General features: G+C 36.5%; 1 protein-coding gene across 1 annotated transcript in view; it reads right to left on the reverse strand.

The window, feature by feature from the left end:
* LOC145980585 (chondroitin proteoglycan 2-like) overlaps positions 1-26,042 on the reverse strand; it is a 58,341-nt gene that overhangs the window by 19,797 nt on the left and 12,502 nt on the right. Inside the window, exons 7-11 of the mRNA XM_083113621.1 lie at positions 24,480-24,518; positions 20,088-20,249; positions 18,221-18,382; positions 8,326-8,487; positions 1,294-1,455 (exon numbers count right to left, since the gene is read on the reverse strand). Of these exons, the coding sequence (XP_082969747.1) occupies positions 1,294-1,455; positions 8,326-8,487; positions 18,221-18,382; positions 20,088-20,249; positions 24,480-24,518 (687 nt within the window). The remainder of the gene's footprint in view (positions 1-1,293; positions 1,456-8,325; positions 8,488-18,220; positions 18,383-20,087; positions 20,250-24,479; positions 24,519-26,042) is intronic.

Consider the following 26,042-nt stretch of genomic DNA (forward strand, 5'->3'; position numbering starts at 1 on the left):
ATTGCAACCAAAAAGTATGCACACTTCGTTAACTGTTCGAATCAAGTCATTCCCCACGTTTTAGACATGAGTTTATGGTGCATATAAATGCATATTTTAGTTGATTTGTTAACAGGCACAATATTTTAGAAGATTTCCTTTTATACTGCATATTTTTTTCATAAAACTATTTTATTTTACATTTTTCTAAATATTTGTGTGCAAATTTTAATCCTGGCGCCAAAGCAACATTTTCCCCTTCTGAAAGCGACCGCGATCCGATAATGCAGTCTGGAAGGCTACGGAGAGTCATAGAGATAGCAAGTTCAGCCCGAAGTTTTGCTGTCTGCAAAACGTGGCTGTGAAGGGGTTGGTGGGAAACAGTCAATATTTAGACCCCTGTAACAGTGCACACTTCATCAATTCATTTCCCAAGTCTTCACCAGGTTCTCGGGGGTGGCAGATTCATGAAATTGTGTTCGTACTGGTCTTTTGTCATTCTAGTGGTGGTCGTGATCTGTTTTTTTGTAGTGTTAACAGTTTTCTGCGATGCCGAAAGTGAAGTTAAGTGAAGAATCTAAGCTGCAACAGTATCAGGATGAGTTCAAGGGAGAAATGTTAATTAGTGATGGCAAAAATTCAAAATTTTTAGTTAAAAAGATGTGTGGAATCAGTGTTTACACCCTCAATGAAAATTGTGTGTGCATATTGTAATGAATATTTTGCAAGTTTTTTTCTGCATAGATGCATTTTCACGTTTATAAGTGCATAAAAATCCGGTCCCTATTAATTATACAAAGTAATAGAAATTTCTACTTAAAAACAATCGAACAATGTTGGTCAAACTGCACCTTGAACAAAAAATTGATGAAGGGACACTCACAAAGAACACCCGTGCCCAGGTCAGGATTTGAACCCAGACCCCTGGAGTTGTAGTATGCTGTGATAACTATTCTTCCACAGGGGTCCGGGTACTAAAGTTAATCTGGCATTACAATACAAAAACAAAAACATATCTCTATATTAGTTTTCAGTATGTTGGTACAATTTGAAAAACCACATATTGGCTCTATGTTCTCACCATGGCCAAATGCACTGTTGTCCAACAGAATGTTCTTACACTTGGCCAACCACTTTTAGTTTGATTGGTGCAATGTTTGACCAACTGCATTTGGTTACTTGGAAAATATCTTTCCAAACCTTAGGTTCTAGTTATTAAATTAAATTTCTCGATCTTTACTGAATTTTCAATGTAACAATTAGTAATCAACAATAATGTTTTTAAAAAATAATAATTTAGAGAAGCATTCTTACCGTGAACTTGCAATTAACTTTTTCAGGAACATCACATGACTTCAATAGAAAGTTGAAGTAGAAGTTGGGTGGACAGTGCTTAATATAGGCTATGTTATTCTCACACTGGATGTAAGAGTTACACTGCCCAACAATTGGAAAATAGCCATTAGGTTTTGAGCACTGAAATAAAACAAAACATTGTAAAAAAAAAAAAAAATAGAAAAATGTACTGCATATATTAGAATTAAATCGTGTTTATGCAATAAAAGCAGAGATTGTGTAAACAGGGTGTCTACCAAAATAACAAATCCAAATTCACTTTCTCTTGCCCCTTTTTTCATTTTTCTTAATCTTTATTTATGCGACCCCTACTTATGTGGCAGCAGCTTACAGGTGAATGTTCAATCTCTTTGTTTGAGCCAAATAGGGAGTTGCAAAACTTTGCAAGCACTGTGTGTGTTTGACGTCTGTTCTTGATATTTGTTTCTCACACACGTGAGTGATTATTGTGCTCTAAAAATGGCTGAACGTGGACTATCAGCTGAAGATATATCAAAGTATTTAGACTCAATTCAGGACATAGATGCTGACAATTCCGATGGAGGTGAAGATGATCCCGATTTTGTTCCACTAGAACAAGACATTGAATAGAACCATTCGTCAGAAGATGAAGAAAACGAAGCAGCACCTGTTTCTACAGTTCAACGGGGAGCAAAAAGAAAAACCCCAGTCTCTCCAGGTGAATCTCCTTTTCTATATGGAATGAAATACAGTGTAAAGATGGAAGCGAATGGACTGTAATTGATGCCGATGTAAATGTTCCTGGTAGGATTCCAGCACATAATGTTTTACAAGAAAAGCCTGGCCCGTCAGGATTTGCTAAACAAAATATCCTTGAAGGAAAGGTTTCAAGTGCATGGCATCTTTTTGTGAATGAGAGGATGCTTCATCACATAAAATCCTGCCCTAAAGAGGAAGCTCATCGTCAAACTGGAGGAAATGACTGGTCTGTTACATTACAGGAACTTGATTCATTTATTGCAATTTTGTATGCTCGCGGAACACATTGTGCGAAAAGTCTTGAATAAGACAGTTTGTGGGACAGTGCCTGGGCACCACCATTTTTTTTTTTTGTGAAACCATGGCTAGGGACAGATTTCGTGAAATAATGCAATATCTGCGCTTTGATCATAAAACAACAAGGTCCGAATGCATAAAAAGTGACAAGTTTGCGCATGTGTCCGAAATACAGTGGCGGCTGGCCAAGTGCAACAAGTGCAGATGTTTTCACCTAATTTTCAAATTAATATTGACATTTTTCATTTGCTTGTTAAATTAAACTAATTCCCAGCAGAATGCACGCGATAATACTCAAATTACGCCGCTCGGCGCTACGCACGTGAGTTCGTCGTAGAGCAAACCCCGCCAGGGTGCGGAAGACTTAGCCGGTTGTTATGGCAATGGTGACGTCACCTAGCGTTGGCCTTGAACGGGTGTCGCCTTCTACGTGAAGCAGTTCTCTCGTCGGAGAAAACATTGCATCCAGTGGTTGTGGCAAAATCTTTGCATTCTCGCGAGATCTTGTTCCGCGTGTGTGTTTCGCGTTTCCTATCGTGTGTTGTGTTCATGTGTTGAGCTGTGGTTTGTACAATGAACCCAGTAAATGACTTAGTGTGTAATTTGTTGCAGACACCATTTTCCAGATGGACGGATCAAGACAAAAAAGACATTTTAAATTGTGGGTGGCCCACTGACATTCTTCAAATATCAGTTAAGCGAGAGAACAAAAAGGCAGGGAAATCATACAACATTAAATTTAAAAGTTCCTGGTTTGTCGACTTTCCTTGGTTGTGTAGTAGTCGATATTTGCAATCGTTGTTCTGCTGGCTTTGTTTACTGTTTAGCAACAAATACAATGTGTGGAATAAAGAAGGGTATAACGATTTTGTCAATATAACGCGTTCTCTGCATAAGCACAATGATTCGGTGGAACATTTAAAGTGTAAATTACAATTCAAAGTTTTTGAAAAAAACAGGAATACCATAGCAGATGCCCTTCAAGAAAATAGTAGGCTTTTAAATGTACGGTTCAATGAAAATGTAAGATTAAATAGGCTTTTCCTACAATTAATAGTTGACGCAACGCTGTATTTATGTAAACAAGAACTTGCGTTCAGGGGTCACGACGAAAGCGTGTCTTCGCTTAATCGTGGGAATTTCAAAGAACTTGTTGCATTATTAATATCGAGAAGTTCGTTAGAAATACAGAACCATTACAAGAAAATAAAAAAACGTGTTCAGTGGTGACTCTAAGACATTACAAAACGAACTCATTGCATGCATTTCTGAGTACTTACAGGAATATGTTAGGAATGAAATTAAAGCTTCAGGTTTTTTTTCTGTTCAAGTGGATGACACCACAGATATTTGCCAGATATCACAGTGCTTCATTATTGTGAGATATGTTAATGAAGAGGGGAAACTGGTTGAACGATTTTTAGGTTTTTTTGACGTAAGTGCTGATAGGTCTGCAGAAACACTCTTTAATTTGTTAGACGGTGTATTGAAAGAGTTTGATTATGAACATAAATTAGTTGCGCAATGCTACAATGGGGCAAGTGTAATGTCAGGGCACTTAAACGGACTGCAGAAAAGAATAAAGGATAAAGCACCTCAAGCAATGTTTGTCCATTGTTTAGCCCATCGGCTAAATATAGTTCTGAAACAAAGTTGCAATAGCAATTCAAAATGCCGCATATTTTTTGCGAGTATCAGTGGTTGTCCAAATTTTTTTCACAAATCTGCCAAACGAACGCATGTTCTTGATTCAGTTTTGGCCAAAAGAATTCCAACTTTAACTGAGACGAGGTGGAGTTCCCATTCCACACTCATTCGTGTGATCATTGAAGACTGGGACAGGCTGAAACATGTATTTGAAATAATTATGGACGATCCAGAATCTGATGAAAGGCCATTCGATCAAGCAAAGGTTTTCTTCATGAAATGAACAGTTTTCAGTTCACTTTCCTGGCCGTAGTTTTCAATGACATTTTTAGTATGACTGACGTTCTTTTCGATGTTCTTCAGAAAAAATCGTTGGACATCAGTTTCTGCGTGGCTAAAATCAAGAGTACGACTGATATTCTAACGGCAAGAAGGAACGAACAATATTTCGGTACATTGTTTGAAAACACAGCCAAACTCACGAGTGTGACTACCGGAAGAGAACAATCAGAAGTTTTCCTTAATTATAGAATCCTCTACTTTGAAATACTTGATAATATTTTGATGCAAATAAGTGTTCGGTTTCAAGACTGTGACAAATTGAAGTTCCTCTGTCTTGTAGACACATCGAAATTTCAGACACATTCCATTAATTTCCCCTCCGATGCACTATGCCAGCTACAACAGTGTTATCCCCAAATATTCAATAAGCCTCAGCGCCTTAAAAATGAGCTGTCTTTTTTTTTACAATGATCATTTAAAGTACAAAAATTGCACACCTGAAGAAGTTCTTCATTCTTTGAGGGCAAATCGAGATGTATTCGAGGAAACTTACAAACTCTTCTCCCTGGTCGAAACAATACCCTCAACCAGTGCATCAGTGGAAAGGAGTTTTTCGTGCCTCAAGAGAATAAAAAACTACTCAAGAAGCGCTACATCACAGAACCGACTTTCATCTTTGGCGAACGTTTCAATCCAAAAGGAGCTCTTGAACGAACTTATTGAACGTCACCCCTTCCATGAAGACATTATCGATAGATTTGCAGCCCTGAAAGATAGAAGGATCGATTTGATCTACAAAACGTAGGTGAGTCAAGCATGATTCAGTTCAACTTACTATTTGTTTTTCATTGCCTATAAATGTACTTCTTCACCTGTTATTTTAGGCACGAGCCGCTACTGCCGAAATATGGAATTGTTTCATTGAAAATTGTGGCAGAAATTACATACCAGGAGCATACATCACTGTAGATGATGTTACAAACAGTATTTGTTTTTTGTTTCTTTTTTGTGTTTGTGTATGATTCTATATGCTTGGGTTTCTTCCATGGTTCTGTGTAGTTTAAAATAGCCAATAAGATTTGAACTTTCAGCCCTCCCCCATGCGATGCAGGAGGAAGTATAAATATGGCCTCTGACAGAGGACAGGACAGAGAGTGTTTATGAACCGGATAGCAGAAGGGAGAGTGATCTTCGGTCTCCAGTGGCCTCCCATGAGAAAAAGCATCCCGAGGACGTTCCGCCGATGCTAGCTTCCACTTGGCAGTTCTGCCATGGGGCTCATGTTAGAGGAATGTAAATAATGTAAATTAGAGAATTATTGGAAGAATCCGAGCCTTGTTTTGTTAAATTGTAAATAAATGTATAAAGCCCATTTCTGCGAGTTTTCAGCAATCACCCTGCAACATTAATTCATTAAGTTCTTGCCTGTGATTGATTCTTTGGTTCCGAGCGCTCTGGTGAGGAACGGAATGGAAACCCAGGACTAACGAGCCTATTTTGTTGTTTATTTGGGTTTTTCCTGTCAGAAGCAGCCCGGTAAGGGCGGAGTATTGCAGAACAATGAAAAGCTATTTCCTACAAATTTAGGTGTAGATTTGTGCAATACATGGCAAATAAACCAGACAAGTTTGGCATTAAATTCTGGCTTGCAGTTGATGTCGACAGTAAGTACCTGATAAATGGTTTCCCTTATTTGGGTAAAGATGAAGATCGCCCAGCAGATCAGCCTGTTGCAGAATATGTTGTACTTCGCTTGTTGGAACCCTTTGTTGGAAAAGGAAGAAATGTCACAACAGATAATTTCTTTACGTCAAGGGAACTCGCCGAAACCCTGAAAGCTAAGAACAATACCTTGGTAGGACCAATAAGACGTTCAAGAAAGGAAGTGCCTCAGCAGGTAAAATCATCTCGTCTAGAACAGTATTCTACAGTTCTTCTGAGTAGTGCTTATAGCACACTCACTGTGTACCAAGGAAGAAGAAAAAAACGTTCTAATTCTCAGTTCCATGCATTCAAACATGTGCATTGGTGGTGGTGTAAAGAAACTCCCTGAAACTGTCAGCTTTTACAACAGCACAAAGTTTGGTGTAGATGTAGTGAATCAGATCGCTCGTAAATTTTCTGTAAAAGCAGCATCGCGAAGATGGCCAGTTCATGCATTCTACAACATTTTGGACCTAGCTGCTCTCAATGCATATATTTTGTACAAGAGTACAACTGGTGAAAATTTTGGTCCTCACTTGTTCCTGATGAAACTTTCTGAAGAACTCTGAGAAGGAAGCAACTGAATCCCACAGCCCAATCTACAGATTGTCTCCTATGAGGCTCCAGGAAAATGACAGCGTCGACAGTGCCGAATATCCAAATGCAGAAACAAGACAGGAGACTTATGTGAGCAGTGTGGAAAAGCAGTATGTGGAAAATGTGTAAAAATTGTTAAAAAATATTCAACCGTTTTTGTTTTGTGGTTGTTTACTTACTTTCTAATTTTACTATTGCTTTGAATGTAGTAACCTGATTCGACTTGCGAGCTCTGGGTTTATGGCACCAGACCGACCAGTCACTCGCAAGTCTTAAGTTAGCTAATTAGTGAACTGTAAATAAGATTAACAGAAAAGGAAATAAACTACTAATAATATCTAATTTTTACCTTATATTTGAAAATTAACCTTCAAATCCAATATTCACTACATTTTACGCTATAAACAGTGGTATTTCCAATAATCAATATCAACTTTTCTTCTTATGCCAGAGAATATGGCGTGGGATTATAATAGTAACAATTTGTTTCAATAACAACTCTTCACAAGCTTAACTTTACTAACGATTTAAACTACTGTCTAATGCGTTTAAAAGTATTTTCTTGATGCCTGGATAAAGTTTGGTCAATCGCGGGGAAGTTGCAACCGACGTATGAAGGCACTACTGCCAACCGAGGAAGCAGTTCTTAATGTTTCCGCATCTCGAACTGAACCGTTTTCGTCCTTTTGGTCAACTGCGAGCCACTTCGCAGCGCGATGTCTAATGACACTACTGCCAACCGAGGAAATAGTTCTCCCTTAGAAAATTGATGTTAAGCCTTTTCTGTTGCCAACTGCACTGTTCTCGTCCTTTTTCCATCACTCACCACATTGCAACTCCAAGACTGTGATTGGTCTTAGCATAATCACACCATGCAATGTTAACCAATAGCATTCAAGCTCTTACCTGCCTAGCTACAGCTTCTATTGCAACACTATGCAAAATACGCTCACTGAAATCCAACAATCTTCCTATTCCTCGTAATCACCCTTTCGTCCTACGTGTGCGTTATTTTACGTGACCCAAAGTAATCAATCACAAATACTGCACCAATTGCATTGCAGATGATGCCAAAAAAGTAAATTTATTGTTATTGTTATTGCATGAAATAATTTTAATTTTTATTTGTATTCATATTTGAGAAAACAAGAACGGGGTCACGTATTCGTTTCTGTGAAATTAAAGATGTGTACTGAAACAATTAAAAAAATATTAACAAACAAAACTATAAATATAACCCACTTTTTCCATGGTGGTCAATTTGACCGCTGTCGCGGTTCTAGTTATAAAAAAAGCCCGCGATTCTAGTGTTAAGTATTATCATTGTAAATGATAGTCAATTGATCAATAATATAAGCATTGTAATTGATCATTAATCATAGTTTCTTAATTAGTAAAGAATGTGTGGTACTTCACAGTGTCTATTTTGTTAGTTATTTGGTGCACATATTACTATTAGTATCTAGCATTTGTCAGAAACAAATAAACACATCATTTATCATAATCAAGAGAATTCTATATATTTACTACCCCCACATGCTAATATTACGCTTATTTGTATTTGTATGTCCAGCCAATATAACAGCAGTAACCCCATGAGTATCGCTATGCAACTGTGTGAGCATTGTCCATTAATAGAGCTAAAAACCCTATTCTATCTTTTTAAAGGTCACTTGCTATGAAGAACATTTTAAAATAATTAAAATGTGTACATGTATTAGTGCTAAGACTGAACTAACTTACTTCCAAAATACAGCCAGCATTCTCTGGAAGATCACAAATGAGTTGGATTGGATTGAAATTGAGACCTTTGGGACACATCATCCTCTTTGGAACCCCATTCTCACACTTGATATAAAGTTTACATATTCCAGGAATTGGCTTCAGAACGTCATTCTCACCGCACTGAACAAAATTACAAAATAAGGCACATTAATACATTATGCACACAAAAAAGATCATGGAAAAATGTATCAATTTGCATTGGAAATACAGTAAAATCTCATTAATCCAGACCCCTTTAAGTCGGACTTCGCTTAATCCGTGACAGGAAAAAGAAAAAAAAACTTTCCCAACAGACATGTACTTCAAACCAACTTCCACAGCAAGAGTTTCGAGTGATGCAGAGCCAGGTTCGTAGGCAACGGCGGCGCCAGGATTAATCATCTAGGGGTACTGAGGTGGTGTGGAAAGAAATTTAGGGGGTGCGATGCTGAAATTAAAGAAAACATGAAACACACATGCAACCTTTCAAAACAGGGGAAGCAAGGTGCCAAAACTGGGGAAGGGAGGCAAGGACAGTTTACTTTCTCTTGGTAGATAAGGTTTAGCATAGTGCGGGGGCAAAAATAGCAAAAAGCGGGGAGCAACTACACCCCTAATTGCCGCCTCTGATTAACATAAATTACTGACTGAAATGAAATTATACGTGTGAAGTATATAACCTTAGATTGACATCCATTTTCCAGGGAGACTGTGCCCCTTGCCCTCCCCCTGGACGTCCATGATGATATGTATTAAGTCTTATATTCCAAGATAGTGGATATACAGTGCTAACATTCAGATACAGGTTACAGTCTTATTGAACTATGTAGTGAAATACAAAATGAAAGGACCCTTGTCTTTGAAAACAATTTTTGAACCTTTTCAATGTAACCAGTGCAGGTACTACACAATACATAGTACAGTCATGTTCAAAAAATTTGTCGCATGGATTTTTTCTAAGTCCAACGTCTTACGAAATTATGTTGGTAGCTCTGAAACAAGGAAGTGTTGTGAAATATACGATCCTCCAATCAGAGTGAAGTTCGATTCTGAGGAGCAGGAGGCGTGACTCACGGTCTTGTCCACAGGAAGTTCAACCAATGCAGCATTTCCAAATATGAGATAACGTCCCCATTGGTTAAATATTGTTTCAATAATGCGAATCGGCAGAAAGATTGCGCAAAAGTTTACTTTGTCGTTTTAATTGCCTTTAATCGTTTCAAATTAGTATTAAATTGTCCCAATTATAGTTCACGAGCTTAATATAATGTATTCATGTATGTGTTTGACAATCATATATCACTCATTAGAACAATTTTCACATTGTTTTCACTACGTGAGATGACATTTCATTTGCATTTACGATAAAATAGTGGTTTGGGTGTAATAACAGTTTTCATTAATTAATTTAGAGATGCATTTTTATTTGTTGAGTTAATGATTAGGTTAATTCGTTATTTCTCGCGAAAAGAGGGAACCACAGCTGAAAGAAAATACACAACTTGTATTATTGAGGTCAAGAGTTCGTTTTAACATCACTTTTTGCACACATAGGCTAATCACGACTCGGGATACATTTAAATTGGAATCTGAAACATTATGCGACCTGACTGGAACTCGGAAAAGGACACACCGATTACAAGACGTCAATACATTACCACTTGGTCTGGCGAACGCCAATAATAATGAGGGGTTGTGGGAGTGGGAGAGGGGTGACGGAAAGTAGAAAATAAATAGTATTTTTGGGGGTATTTAATGTTATATTTATACACATACAAACCTAAGAAAATATTTATTTTGATACATGTGTGTGGGGGGTGGGGAAGGGGGAAAAGAGAGGGACAGAAAGATATTGGGAGAGATGGGACGAAGAGGTGATTGTGGAAAATGTTTTATTTGACGTTCAGTAATAAAAACAATCAAATCAATGATGATTATCTTATAAATACCATATTTAATGTAAATTTGTTTTAAAAATGGGGGCGGGGAGCTGTTTGTTTTACGTTCAGTGCAGGATAACAAGTGGAGACACATAGTGGTTCGTATCTCACTTTAAACTGTAGGTCCAGGACCCATTAGCCTATCTGTGTATAACGTGGATTTAGAATTCAGTAGAAAATAACGTCGATCTAGTATTTTGGATTTTAGATGCGTTGAGACCACTAAAATTTCCAATTCTTATAAGAAGAAACCTGTTTTCATATTACCATTTTGAAAGAGATAGAGTTAATTGTATAATCTTTCGTTGTTAGTTTCAAAGAAGACTAATTCAAATAGTAACAATGGGAACGAATAAAGCTTACGAAAAGTTTTTGCCACCGTGGGGATTTGAACCCACGACCATTAGAGTGACAACCCAGTGCGATAACCACTACCCCACGAGTTCGTTCCTTCTTACTGCATGATTATGAGTTAAGACCAATTCGTTCAATATGCATTAGAAATATAATCCCCACCCGCCTCTTTATAAACAACACACCCAAACGCTCCTTTGTAGCAAATGAAATAAAGGTGGTATGAATGTCACAAAACATTTAAGCAAAATCTACTATATTTACGACGCAATCGTTTTACATGGAGAGGCTACAGCTTCGAGAATTGAGGTTGTGGTTTGAGTGTAATTGTAGGATACCCCATATCGATAAGCCAAGGCTCTAGTGTGCACTAGATTGGTTCATTTGTAGTGACGTGCTCAGGAATTTGTAAAGAGGTATGTGAATATAAAAATGTGTTAATGCAAATTTTTTAAACAGTGAACTCATAATTTAATATCTCTTTGTCCATTTCATTATCCTACTTAGGAACTAATTAGTATTGCAGGAGTCATACTGAAAAGAAATCTCACGTGACAATGACGAGAAATTAGATTCACGGAAGGAATAGTTTTCATATTTTAAAACCTCGAAGGGCCATGGGCTATCTCCCGACTGTCAGTCTCCCTTCCACAATCCTACCTAGAGTTATCTTCAACTGGCAACGAGGTGACGTTGGTCAGCACGTCGAACCCTCAGCCGTTATAGAAGATATCTGAAACCAGGTTACACCAGTCACTCGTAGCTCCCCAATTTCCTCACGATGGTAGGTTGCCACTGGTCCTATACAGATAACAGGCCGAGAACCCAGGATACATGAATACATGCCGTCCCGCTGCAGTCGGAATCCAAAGCACAGAGTCTTAGACCGCACCGTTACAGAGGAGGAGAGTTTTCATATTTTGTTTCTTATAAATGTCGACAATACATTAAATATATTACGCACCAAAAATTAGTGTAAAAAAATAGCCGGTTCTATAAGAGATTCGAACCTTCGATCTTCACTCAACTAGGCCGCTATTTTTAACAATTTCCCATTTTCTCACTCAATAACATTCTTTGAACGTTTGTCTTAAGAGTCGTTAGCAATCTTGTAAACCTTATTAACCTATCTGCTGTCTATCACAAATGTATTTTACAACCTGGAGTACATTTTGATGTCTGCAATTTAGAACTTGACTTTCGTGGTAAGTAATTCTCTACCGTCTATTATAATAAATAAATCAAAGTCTACATATTTCATATTTTGTAAATGCGAAATGTCATTGTTAAATGTTACAAACTATTTCTTATTCCACCGTTAGTTCCAGATTAGCCACAGCATTCTGGAAACCAGCGTGAAACGTGTTTCCTACACTTCCAAGGTCAGGTGAACCCTTATCAGTTGCATTGGATGCCTGTGAACATGTTACTTCATACGTCATGGTACTGTGGTGGATTTCTTCCCCTTCCCCTTTTACCTTGAACGGTAGTAATCCCCGACTGGGCACGACGAATCAATCACAGAAAAGCAGACTGTCTAGTAAATCGCATGCCATGTATTATTTTGAGCTCCTAGGTTTTGGAAACTGAAATAAAAAAAAGTATGTAACATTAATTCATAATGGTTGACGTCTTTAGGTATTATTTCATGACTCTTTTCTACTTACTCCAATGAAACTTTTGTCTACTGTTTTCAGTAGATCAATAGGTGTTTTGAAACATCTATGTTAAGATGTTTTAAATTTGAATTACAATTTGTGTGCCTGAAAACTTAGGGTATTTTACACCCGTCAAGCTATACAGGGTCCAGCCCCTTATCATGACAAAAATAAAAGCGTGTCTGAAAATTAAAATATCCTTACCTGGGTTAAAAGCTGAGCCTGTAAAGCGACAGACAGTCAGCACAAACAAGGACAACACACACGCAGTCCTACAAAGATTATACTAACAGTAGGTCCAGTCACCAGAGCCTCTTTAGTCTGCAAAATGCAGTTCAGGGTGTACTACATGGAAGTGAGGTTGGTTTAAATTTTAAATAGATATAAAAACAAATTGTTAGTGAGGAGGAATAAAAAGTTATATTTACAGCTAACATGCTGAGCTAAACACACTACAAGGGTGTAAGGGATGACCTTCCACGAAGTATGTACACCCAATTGTTGCTTCCACGTAGTACACCCTGGACTTCAGTTTGCAGACGAACGAGGTTCTGGCGACTGGCCCCATGGCCAGTATAATTTTCTGTGTTGTCGTGTGTTTGGTCCTTGTGGGTGCTGAGTGCCTCTTTACAGCCTCAGCTTTTAACCGAATTCAGAATATTTTAATATTTTAGTTACAACACGACGTTACAGTTATGTTATTTTAGTTCTGGTAAGGGGCTGGACCCCGTATAAAGTGACAGATGCAAAATAGCCTAAGTGCTGATGCACCCAAGATTTTGAATTCAAATTGAAATTCAAACACACTACATGCAATATTACATGTAATACTGAAGAGAATATTTCACTTGTAGTTCCTCAACTGTAATTACACATTAGGCCTACTGAAAATGTTCAGTAGGAAATCTTTGATTTTGAGTAGATTTCCGAGAGACACAGTAGAGTACTACAATTGATAACAGTAGATTCTGTCTACTGTAAACAGTAGAAATTACGTAGGTTTATAACGACAATGAGAATGAAACAGAGGTAAAAACAATGATAATGAAATGCAGAAGCGACCTGGAGCAAACAGGAACGTAGAATGTCTGGCAGCGAGACGCAAGAGTTGATCAAGCGATTGTAGCATCAAATTTAGCTTAGAGCTCATAATTGATATTTCTACATGAGCTCAACATACAAGTTACATACAATGGGAGAATTGAATTGAGTTCACATCTCACGTGATATGAGTCGAAACTATTTTTGCAATTTGAACTGTGAAGTGAATCAATATTCAATTCGATTAACTAGTGAATGATGATGTGCTGAGATTTTGTAACGAGATGTGCCAAATGGCTGACAGTATAATAACTTATGGACACATTGATTTAATATATTTGAACAATCTTATAACTTACGATTTTGCATTAAATTTTATTACTTGAATCTACATCACTTCATTGCAAAGGCTACAAGGCATTTTATGGGTTGTAAAATTCTGTGTTCGATTCACCGTTCGGTTAACTCTGCGATTTTTATTTCATATTAAACCGAATAATTATTTATTGCATTTTACTTATTACGAAAATTCGTATATTATTTGCTTTGCGAAATGTAGAGAATATACTGTTTTTCATGCTTTTTATAAGAATGCAACTATACATGGTGAACAAAAAATAATGTAATATAAATACTATTCACAAAAGGATGTCAATAGTATTTATTTGTTTTGTTTCTTGATAATTTTCCCTAAAATAAAAATGTATAACTTTCGCTGTACATGACATTTCGTCGAATATGACACATGGATCATTTTTATGCAAATCCTAGTAAAATGATGAGAAATTCAAAAACATATTCTGAAAAATTATTTTAAAAAATAACATTGAAAAATCATTAGAAAGGAGTGTTATTTTTTAAAAAATATATATATAACATTTTTATTTCTTTCAATTATTAATTAAATACAATACTTAGTTGCTATATATAATAATAATAGGGGTAATCGAACAGAAGTCAAACTTATAATCTTCGGCGTGTAATACTGATAGCCTATAACCGAACCACTTTGCCATCATAAAATAAATTGAAGTTTTTTCCTCGGAAATTACTGGCTAGTGCACGCTGGAACCTTGCCATACGAATATCTACCCTACAACTACAAGAAGCCACGTCACAACCTCAATTCTCGAAGCTGTAGCCTCTCCATGTAAAACGATTGCGTCGTAAATATAGTAGATTTTGCTTAAATGTTTTGTGACATTCATACCACCTTTATTTCATTTGCTACAAAGGAGCGTTTGGGTGTGTTGTTTATAAAGAGGCGGGTGGGGATTATATTTCTAATGCATATTGAACGAATTGGTCTTAACTCATAATCATGCAGTAAGAAGGAACGAACTCGTGGGGTAGTGGTTATCGCACTGGGTTGTCACTCTAATGGTCGTGGGTTCAAATCCCCACGGTGGCAAAAACTTTTCGTAAGCTTTATTCGTTCCCATTGTTACTATTTGAATTAGTCTTCTTTGAAACTAACAACGAAAGATTATACAATTAACTCTATCTCTTTCAAAATGGTAATATGAAAACAGGTTTCTTCTTATAAGAATTGGAAATTTTAGTGGTCTCAACGCATCTAAAATCCAAAATACTAGATCGACGTTATTTTCTACTGAATTCTAAATCCACGTTATACACAGATAGGCTAATGGGTCCTGGACCTACAGTTTAAAGTGAGATACGAACCACTATGTGTCTCCACTTGTTATCCTGCACTGAACGTAAAACAAACAGCTCCCCGCCCCCATTTTTAAAACAAATTTACATTAAATATGGTATTTATAAGATAATCATCATTGATTTGATTGTTTTTATTACTGAACGTCAAATAAAACATTTTCCACAATCACCTCTTCGTCCCATCTCTCCCAATATCTTTCTGTCCCTCTCTTTTCCCCCTTCCCCACCCCCCACACACATGTATCAAAATAAATATTTTCTTAGGTTTGTATGTGTATAAATATAACATTAAATACCCCCAAAAATACTATTTATTTTCTACTTTCCGTCACCCCTCTCCCACTCCCACAACCCCTCATTATTATTGGCGTTCGCCAGACCAAGTGGTAATGTATTGACGTCTTGTAATCGGTGTGTCCTTTTCCGAGTTCCAGTCAGGTCGCATAATGTTTCAGATTCCAATTTAAATGTATCCCGAGTCGTGATTAGCCTATGTGTGCAAAAAGTGATGTTAAAACGAACTCTTGACCTCAATAATACAAGTTGTGTATTTTCTTTCAGCTGTGGTTCCCTCTTTTCGCGAGAAATAACGAATTAACCTAATCATTAACTCAACAAATAAAAATGCATCTCTAAATTAATTAATGAAAACTGTTATTACACCCAAACCACTATTTTATCGTAAATGTAAATGAAATGTCATCTCACGTAGTGAAAACAATGTGAAAATTGTTCTAATGAGTGATAGGTATATGATTGTCAAACACATACATGAATACATTATATTAAGCTCTTGAACTATAATTGGGACAATTTAATACTAATTTGAAACGATTGAAAGTATTAAAACGACAAAGTAAACTTTTGCGCAATCTTTCTGCCGATTCGCATTATTGAAACAATATTTAACCAATGGGGACGTTATCTCATATTTGGAAATGCTGCATTGGTTGAACTTCCTGTTGGCAAGACCGTGAGTCACGCCTCCTGCTCCTCAGAATCGAACTTCACTCTGATTGGAGGATCGTATATTTCACAACACTTCCTTGTTTCAGAGCTACCAACATAATTTCGTAAGACGTTGGACTTAGAAAAAATCCATGCGACAAATTTTTTGAACATGACTGTACCTTCAGTCTGCCACTTCAGGACAAAACGCGAAGTGCACAGCAACTTTGTCTTCGTTAAAATCCCTTCTGCGCACTATCCCCAACAACGAACTGTAAAATTTCTTCGTGAACATTGGGCATCTTCCTAACAGTTTTTTTTTTTTTAAAAAAAAGCCTGAAATGGTACGTTTAATAGACATGTTACATGAAACAAATACATAGAACGTGTTAACAATAAAACTACCCTTCACGTTACAACTCGCATTAACTACAATTTCCCAATAACTTACCTTTGAAAGCAGCTGAAATTTTTGCTTCAGAGGAAGAACAAGCAGGAGGAAAATAAACAACTCACATTAAGCTATAGGCAATTATCGAAAACCAAACAGACCACTTGAAGAAACAAACGAAGAAATATTCATAACAACAATGCTGACGAAAATAAAAATGGCCACTGCTATTTATAGAGGCTGCCGCCAGTACAGGAAAGTATGTGTATCGGCATCTCTTTCAGTGCTTGCCTGTTGCAATAATAACGGTCTTACTTCAGTACTTAACATTTGGCGCTCAATATGACTATTTGACATAATATGACACTCTCAGGGTTAGTGTTTTTGGTTGAACGTAGGGGGTGCTGAAGGGGTGCGGAAGAAAATTCGCAGCCCCTGGCAGTGCCCCTGTCCGTCGGGCACATCATCATAATATGGGTATCGCATATGTAAGTACTGCATTGTATGTACAGTATTGCTTTACATTTACTGTACTGTATGGTGTATTTAGCCTATGCCCTATAACTTATCCCCCCATTAGTCCGGATTAACGATGTTTTACAGTATATGGGATAGCCCTGAAACACTATCATTTTATTTTATTTTATTTTAAAATGAATGACTTACACAGTAGAATTTAAGTTTTATCAGGAAACTTATTTGCTTTGATTTGGAAGAGAATGAATTAGAACTTCCCAGGGATTATACAGTGAATTATTTTATGGTCGAGGCGACTGTGGAGCAGTAGCTAGCATGGCAAGAAGTATGATCCCATCTGCCAGCAAACTGGATGCAACATCCGCATACCTGGAACCGCTAGCTATGTAAATAATCTCGTGCAATTACATTGACCGTTACAATTAAAATGAGCATGTACCTTGTTATAAGATGTGTTGGAAATTATGTCCTCCTGCATCCACACATTTGTGGCATATATATAGGAAATTTTCACTAACATGTGTGAGTTCCTCTTCCGAAATTGCTTCAAGTTCACTCCTGACATTTTCTCTCAATTCTTCTAATGTATTGTTTCAGGTCTAAAAGCTTGGTATGTCTGCTTCTTGTGCAAGGTGCCGGAGGGATTTTTGATTGTACTTCAACGTTTCTCCTCATTAAGCACATGCCGTTTTACCCTTCGCTTCTTATCAAGGACAGATCCTGATTAGCTAAATTTGTTCACAAGTGTCCGAACACTGTCTCTGTGTGAAGCAGGGACATCTGGGAATTCTGCTGCAAAACGTATTCTAACTTCCTTACAAGAATTCATAATGGCGCAAGAGTCGTACATAAGAATGCTTTGTTTCAAACAGTATAGATAGCGTGGCATTAGCAGAAAAGCACCAGTAATATGCAGGGTGGTATTTGTAGGGGGGATGGGGCATTTCCTCCCTCTGGATACTTGTGTCCCCCCCTCTGCTTGATAAATTTTATCCATGGGGAAAATTTTATATGGCATAAAGTCATTATCTCATGCTGTCCCTAGATAGTCAATAGAATCCCCCCCCCCCCTTGCTAAATACTACACTGGTAATACGTAAACTAAAACAAAACAATCTAAAACACTTATTAACACCTTAACACTTCGCAATGCAAACTGGACACCAGTTATATGAATACTGAAGCACAAGGACTACCAGGTTCAATACCCAGTGGATGCACATAGTGGTTCGAATCACTCTTCAAAACTATAGGTCCAGGCCCGATTAGCCTATCTATGCATAAAGTGGACTTAAAAACACTTAACAACAACAACAACAATATCACATCTGTAACCTAACTTTTGCCTCACCCTGTATATACACAATATTAACGAATAAACATACTTCTATTTCACAGAGTGCCTTATCCTTGGGGTCACACTGCTTGCTGATTGCATTGAAGTGAAGATGATCTGGACATGCCCTCATAATTGGAGTTCCTTCGATGCATTCATAGTACTTTTGACAGTTCCCAATAATTGGAAATACTCCACTCCCAGAGGAACACTATCAAATGAGGAGATTTTGTTTTTCATAAAACTAAGAAATCGTTATCATCATTAATTGTAATACACCAGTTCAATGTGATCACTTAAATTTCCAACAGTAGCACATAAGATATTATTTTAGCAGGCTCTAAATCCTCAACTAGAGATTCTTGTTTTACTTTTACATACATACATATATAACACATTTCAAAACCTGTTTCTCATTAGACATTTAATTTTGAGGAGAATTTAACCTGCTTAGAAATATTTTGAAAAATCCTATCCTTGAAGCACAACATAGTCTATGTCAATTGTACGACAAGCCTGGAAATAATAAATCTTTCATTTATGCTAATAATTTTCTGTACATTTAATTCTGGTAGGATAAAACTTGCAAAATATATAGGTGTCCCAAATAGTTTCTAAAAATGCTATTGTTCAATCTTACACCCAGAAGAGCTGCAGACGCATAAGATCAGTATGTCATTGATTGATATTGATAAAAAGATTATTTACTATTGCAACTGCATATCACAGTGGGAATTCTAAGCAAAATTGCACCTAAAGTGTAAATCACCAACCCTGAGACCTTCTGTAAACAAACCGTCTCACCGATTCGATTGTATCACTGAACACAGAGACCTTCCCACACGCATAGAACTCGCCATGTTGAAAGTGGCACTACTTCTTTGCTGTTCACATGATTATTTTTAGAAAATAACCAATGTTATAAAATATCATTATGTACACAAATCTCTAAGCTCATTGAAAGTTACAATGCATATTTCTACAAAATGTTCACACTTATCTTGCCTTGCCATCTCACCAAGTTATTTTACGAAGTGCACTATATTTGGCGGAACAAAAATCGATATTAGGATGCTTGTCAAAGTTTCCAACCGCAATAAATTTACGAACTTTCTTTGTCTTGTTTTGATCATTATCATGAATATATTTATTGGACTTACAGCATTGCATATGGCTGTTTATGCCCATTATATATTTTATTTACATAAGATACAATTTACATAAAATCTACAAACAAATTTCAAATACACTCCTATCTATATCAAACCTTAGAAATATACATTACCATGTTATATCATTTTGTCTAAAAAAATACAAGTAAAATATATTCAATTCACATGCAAGAAAGAAGCCAAATTTATGGGAAATGATTACTGGTGCAAAGAGTTAACCATAAAGGTGAAGCAATAAGTACAAAAGAAAGAGCATTGGGTTTAAAGGGAGACATCATTTGCAGCAGCGTATCCCATACTACAAATTGGCTGTTGTTTTACCTTACGTAATGAATCCTGTAACAACACTGGACTTTCGTGTGGATTATTTTACTTCTATGAGTCTGCAATACTTTCTGCATACACGTGGTTTTGTTTACAGAAGCTCTCAGGGTTGGTGATTTGAACTTTAGGTACATGACATTTTCAATTAACTGATAGAAGACAAAGTCAAAATTATGAAATAAATCATAGAGTTTATAGAGTTTTCATCAACATTTCAATTTGCTTTCCATTAATATATTGTAGAAATATCAAGATTAAATATAGCTACAGAAATTTAGAACATCAGAAATGCATACTATTTAACAGTCACTGGATAGTGGCAGAATGAAACAACAACAGGAATCAGAATATGTTAATTTAAGATTAAATAATTTCGTTTCATTTTGAAATGATGCACATAATTGTGAAAACCTTACATACCTTCTGTTCACAGAAAGCATTTGATGGATAATCACACAGCTTTGTTATAATATTGAAATGCAGCCCATTGGGGCATTTCTTCAGCTTTGTTGTTCCCTCATTACATATGTAGAATGACGTGCAGTCCGTTTCGTCCTCAAAGTAACCTTCCTGTTCTGGACACTTGAATAAACATGTTTTAAATTAATTTACTTTCATACACATACGAAGGAAAAGTAAAAAAAATAATGATTATAATAATAATGGTAAAAATTGGCATTGGTATTTATTACAAACCAATTTGCATTAGACAGAAGATAAAAAGCTTCCAACATTTTATTAGGGCAGCATAATACAATCAGTGACACCAACTTATGTGGGCCTATGGGGCACGAGCCGACCCAATAATTCATCATGTATTATTTTTATATATTTGTTCGTTGGGGAGTGCTTATTGAAATCAGTAAATAACAGATTTGAAAAAAGTAAGGTTTAGGTGTGCATTTAACATCACAATACATGAAAGGGAGGATTTATCAGATTTGTTTTAGCTGACCCAATGTTTTTCAAAAGTTGGTGCCCTTCAATACAATCAGGAATAAAAATGAAATGAGTCATAGTTAACTCATAGCACCATAATCTCTTTGTAAGACAGAGAGGTTAGTTTACATATCATCTATTCACTGTTCCCATTTGTATTATTCAGAAAAACTGAAGCAAGTTTGGGTCCCTTTGTAATCCGATGTCAGCTACTTGAACTAAGGTTTTTTACTTTTTAATAAACCAATGCACGCAACATTCTCCTACTTCTCAGCTGCTAAGAATCATCAATTTGTAACCATTGTTATCTTCTCATTTATCCCTCAATCCCACACAGTGTTATCAATCTATTGCTTTTCTATCAACTGTCTTGTAGAATTTTCATGTGACTGATGGGGGAATCCATGACTGAGAGTATTGTTCAAAAGCTCTTAATTAACTGTGTATAGATTTCTTCCTTTATTGACTGTAGAATGACACAATGAGATTTCAGGTGGTGAAAAGCAGTAATGTTTTATGATTCATCAGCTTATATGGTCATTGTTTAATTAAATTCTGAGAAATTAATTGCAATTGCTCTGGAACTTTTCCAGGCTTTGTACCTTAAAAAGTTGACTGTCTTCATGTTCATTCTACTCATTTCATAAATCATATTATGATTTTAAAATTAAGCATTCTTCAGTGACAAATTTTAGATTTAAATATTACATAGTTTAGTTTAGTTTAGTTTATTTTCATCCAAGGACTACCGGTGTGTACAAATTACAGTACATGGTAATACTTACATTAAAATACAATACTACATTAATAGATTTTACAAATACAAAATACATAGCCAAAAATTGTAAAAAATTGGGTCTTACTCTGGTATTATATCAAAATCACAAAAAAATATAACATGAGAAGATATAGAACATTACAGCCTACTTCTAGGTGATACTAATTATCCACCTTTATTTAACATTTAATTTTACAAGAATAATATGTGATTATACTACATTATATACATTTTGTCTTATGTAAAATTCGCTTCCATGTATTCAGCTATAGAATAAAAAACATGCTTGAGAAGCATTGATTTTATCTTGTGCTTGAATATCATCAATTTTGGTTCTTTCCTCACATCTTGTGGTAGTTTATTGTAGAGATCTATGGAAGAGTTTAAGGGACCTTTCTTACATAAGTTAAGGCGGCAGTGTTCTATGTGAAGTTTGTCTTTATTTCTTGTGTTTAGGCCATGTATTTCCTCATTTGTGGCGAAGTTGGAAATATTTTGCTTTACATAAATTAAGCATTCATAAATGTATATGCAGGGGAGAGTTAACACATTAAGTTTACAGAAAAGAGTTCTACATGAATAAGTTTTCTTTACTCCAGCTCTGATTCTTATAGCTCTTTTTTGAAGCATAAAAAGGACATTGGAGTGGTCCTTGTTACCCCAAACCATAATTCCGCATCTTAATAAAGCATCAAAGTTTGCCATATAAAGGCACTTTACAGTTTGGGTGCTTGAGATGTCTACCATTTCTCGAAGGGCATAGCACACACTACTTAATTTTGATTGTAGCGTGTTTATGTGTTCTGTATAGCTAAGGTGTTCATCCAGAATGATACCCAGAAATTTTGAATTTTTTTAGGCTCTAGTTGTGTATTCCCAGATATTAGATTCAGGCTTATTTGGTTTCTGGTTTGGATTGTAGAAAATGTAATGTAATTTGTTGTTTTGCGGTTGAGGAGTAATTATTATTTAAAAACCAGTCATCTAATTTGTTTAATACGTTGTTAGCCTTAGATTGTAGAGCATCTTTGGAAGTGTCTGTTACTATATAAGATTTGTATCATCAGCATATAATATTGCATTTGCCTCAGGTATAACATTTGGTAAATCATTTATGTACATAAGAAAAAAAAAGGCCCAAGAATACTTCCCTGAGGCACCCCACATGTTACACTCTTCATGGTGGAGTGTTGATGTGTTACGTATCCTTTTGCTGTGGTGTGAGCGATTTCTACAATTTGCTTTCTATTGGTAAGGTAAGATTGAAACCACTTTTGTGGTAGTCCACGGATACCAACTTTTTGAAATTTCCACAGCAGTATCTCGTGATTTATGGAATCGAAAGCTTTTGATAGGTCACAAAAGACTCCTACCGTGTGATTACAATTATTCAGCGATTGTGTGACACATTCTACTAAGTCTGCTAATGCTGTTTTTGTGCTTCGTTCGGACCTAAAACCATGATGCGACAAGCTTAAATGAGTGTTTACTACAGAAATTTTCTACTCTCATCATTATTGCAGGTTCAATAATTTTTTTAGAAGACTGAGAGTTGCGAAATGGGCCTGTAATTTGATAAATCCTTGGGGTCATTTTTCTTCAGTAATGGTTTAACAACAGCTATCTTTAGCCTGTCTGGGAAAATACCCTGTTCAATGGAATTGTTTATTATATGTAGTATTGGTTGACATAGGGAACTGTAACATTTCTTAATTAGGAAGTCTGGTATTTCCTCAATGCCGGAAGATCGATTGTTTTTTATACGCCTGTATTAAAGTATTATATAAAATTGGTAATTTGGTAGTATGTACGCGTATATACAATTTAGCCAAATTTCTGACAGATTAATCTAAGAACCACTACTATGCTACTGACAACACTGCAGTCACGCCACTTTAGGAAGATGAAAGTGATGCAGGTTGGGAAGTAAAGTAAAGGTAAAGTTCCCCTTGCATATAGTACTGTGCCATGAAGGCACACTTAGCGGATGTGGGGGTAGGGCCTCACATATTCTTGATCTTGGCCATTTTGGAGGTGGTGTAATCAGCACAATGCTCTGCCTGCCTTTATGTCCCAGGGGTGCTCCCAGGCACCCATTGATTTGAGGCTGGGTGAGCCCTAGAGGTGCTTTATGCGGGGACAAGGCTGGAAAAATTCTGACATAAGATCACCCATCCCAGGGGTTGAACTTGGGTCTCTCATGTAGCAGGCAGGTGCTCTACAGACTATACTGTATTTTGTAAATCCTGTCACGTTTCCCACGCTTTCCGATCTAGCAGAAACCATACAGTGTTGCTTCTGTAGACAGAGTGAACACTGCGTTGGGGGAAGCCGAGGTCTGGTTGTGCACAAGATATGCACGAATGCACAAATTCACCACCACACTACAGCACCACGCTTATAAGCTTGTTCTTGCAGACAAAAACAAAACACGTGGGAATTAGACTACAACATGGTCTGTGTAAGCGTCTCTCTTCAGGCTTCCATTTCCTCCTCACTGCCCAGCAGATGACTTTTCCTTGTTTCTCATTGGAGCCAAAACTGTCGAGTGATCATGCAGGAAACGTTTACAGGTTGTAACAAACACAACATTCACCACTGCAGCTCTAGGATGGGAGAGGGACATTACTTATAAGTAAAGTGCTACTTCATACTTCATTGCTTTTTATTCTTTCCATTCTGTTGAGTCAGGTGAAGATGTCTGGGTGAATTTGTCCAGCATTATTCTCCAGTTCTTCAGCAATTTTCTTCTTTACAAATTTAATTGTGATTCTTAAAATCAATTAATTCAATAAGATCAACAAACTACATTAGCTATTTTATTCCTCATTGGAACTTCTTGCCAAATAACTCTTGAATGCATGCATTGTAAGCGTAAGATGTAGCTACTTATAGAAATATATCAGGACATTCATATGATTTGGAGAAATCAGTGAATCAAAGTTGTTTAATCAACCAAAACTAACATTTTATGCTAATTAAAACATTTATAGACACAATAGTTTTGAAAATTGCTTACTCAGGTAAATTTAACATAAACCATCATGAACATTTGTAGAAAATATAAATAAAAATTTAAAAGCTTGCATACATACCTGAAATGTACTTTCTCTTTCATGTAGTGGGTTTGTTTTCTGCAATAAAACAAAATATAAAAACTCATAGTTTTATTTATTAAGTAATGAATAAATATCATCTATTAAAATAATAACTCTGACATCCTTATTTTATTATTATTGTAAACATACGTGGATCTAGAAATTCTTCCTGGAAGGAGCACAGCATGTGCTGTAAGCATGCATATATACATATGTGTATGTATGTATGCTTGTGTGTGTGTGTGTGTGTGTGTGTGTGTGTGTGTGCATGCATGTATACAGGATATCGTCATACATCACCAATAAACATTCAAAGAGCATAGAGAATGTGAAGTACTTTGATGTCCTCTACACACTACACACTGTGAAAGTTGTCAGCCATGTATAGGACAACCTTGTGAATTTATTACAAGTAGCAAAAAGTTTCAATACACATATATTAGTTAGTACATGTAAACCTCACACCGAATACAGAAATAACATAATACAGGGTGTCCCACGAACGGCGCAACTGGGAATTAAGAGTGGCGTTACTTTGTAACCGAAACCTGTACATACATAAGTCATACACCAAATGTTAGCCCTGTCCAAGTAGATATTTTTAAACATAGAAACAACAAACGGGGTGCAGTGTTGTTCATGCAGTGTTGCCAAATGTAAGTGAAAGTGTAAATTTATTTTTCCACAAAGCATGGAAAATTGCATGTCAAACATTCGTACGGAAATTTGGACGTCAATTTCCACCTTGGGTAGGTGGACTATTTCGCCATCTATAGTTCAGAGAAGAAAACCGATCGTTTTCGCGTATAGCCAATCCTGAAATGCCTCGTAAAGGTGTACCGGTCCAAATGGGTGTTTTAAAAAAAATTATGAGGTACAGTGGCAACACTGTTGATGTTTGAAGGCAACAAAAGGTGTGTTTAGTGATGGTCTATGACATGGAAATACTGGAAACAGGAAAAAAAGAAAATGAAAATTATGGTGAAAAAAGTGTTACTTAACTACTCCTGGCAACCATGCAATGCGTGTAACAGGCAGTGTAGCTTTACAAGAGATGTTGAAAATGACAACCATTTTCCCTGAGGCATCCATCAACACGTTTTATCATGTTGGAAGCAACTTTATGCAAGGTTGATTGGTTTATATTGTTAATGGCTGTGCAAATGTTTATTTTTAGATCATCAAGTGTTCTTGGGTTATTAATGTAAACTGTTTGTTTCAAATAACCCCACAGAAAAAAAAATCTGGAGACGTCAGATCTGGGGAGCGACTGGGCCATAAGTTTTTGCTTATAATGTGATCGCCAAAAAACTATGCCAACATGTCTAAAGTTTCATTAGACGTGTGACATGTTGCGGAGTCTTGTTGAAACCAACAATCACGTTCATCACGTTCCAACAGAGAAATAAGCTGTGTGATTAGTTCACGATAAACTATTCCGTCAACTGTTGTGTTGAAAAAGAATGGACCGATTATTTTTCTCCGCGAAATCGCGCACCACACACCGATCTTTTGTGGATGAAGTGATTGTTCATGTAACAAATGGGGATTGTTACTTGA

The sequence above is a fragment of the Lepisma saccharinum genome, chromosome 28 (assembly GCF_977018435.1).
Source record: "Lepisma saccharinum chromosome 28, izLepSacc3.1, whole genome shotgun sequence".
Classification (NCBI taxonomy): Eukaryota; Metazoa; Arthropoda; class Insecta; order Zygentoma; family Lepismatidae; genus Lepisma; species Lepisma saccharinum.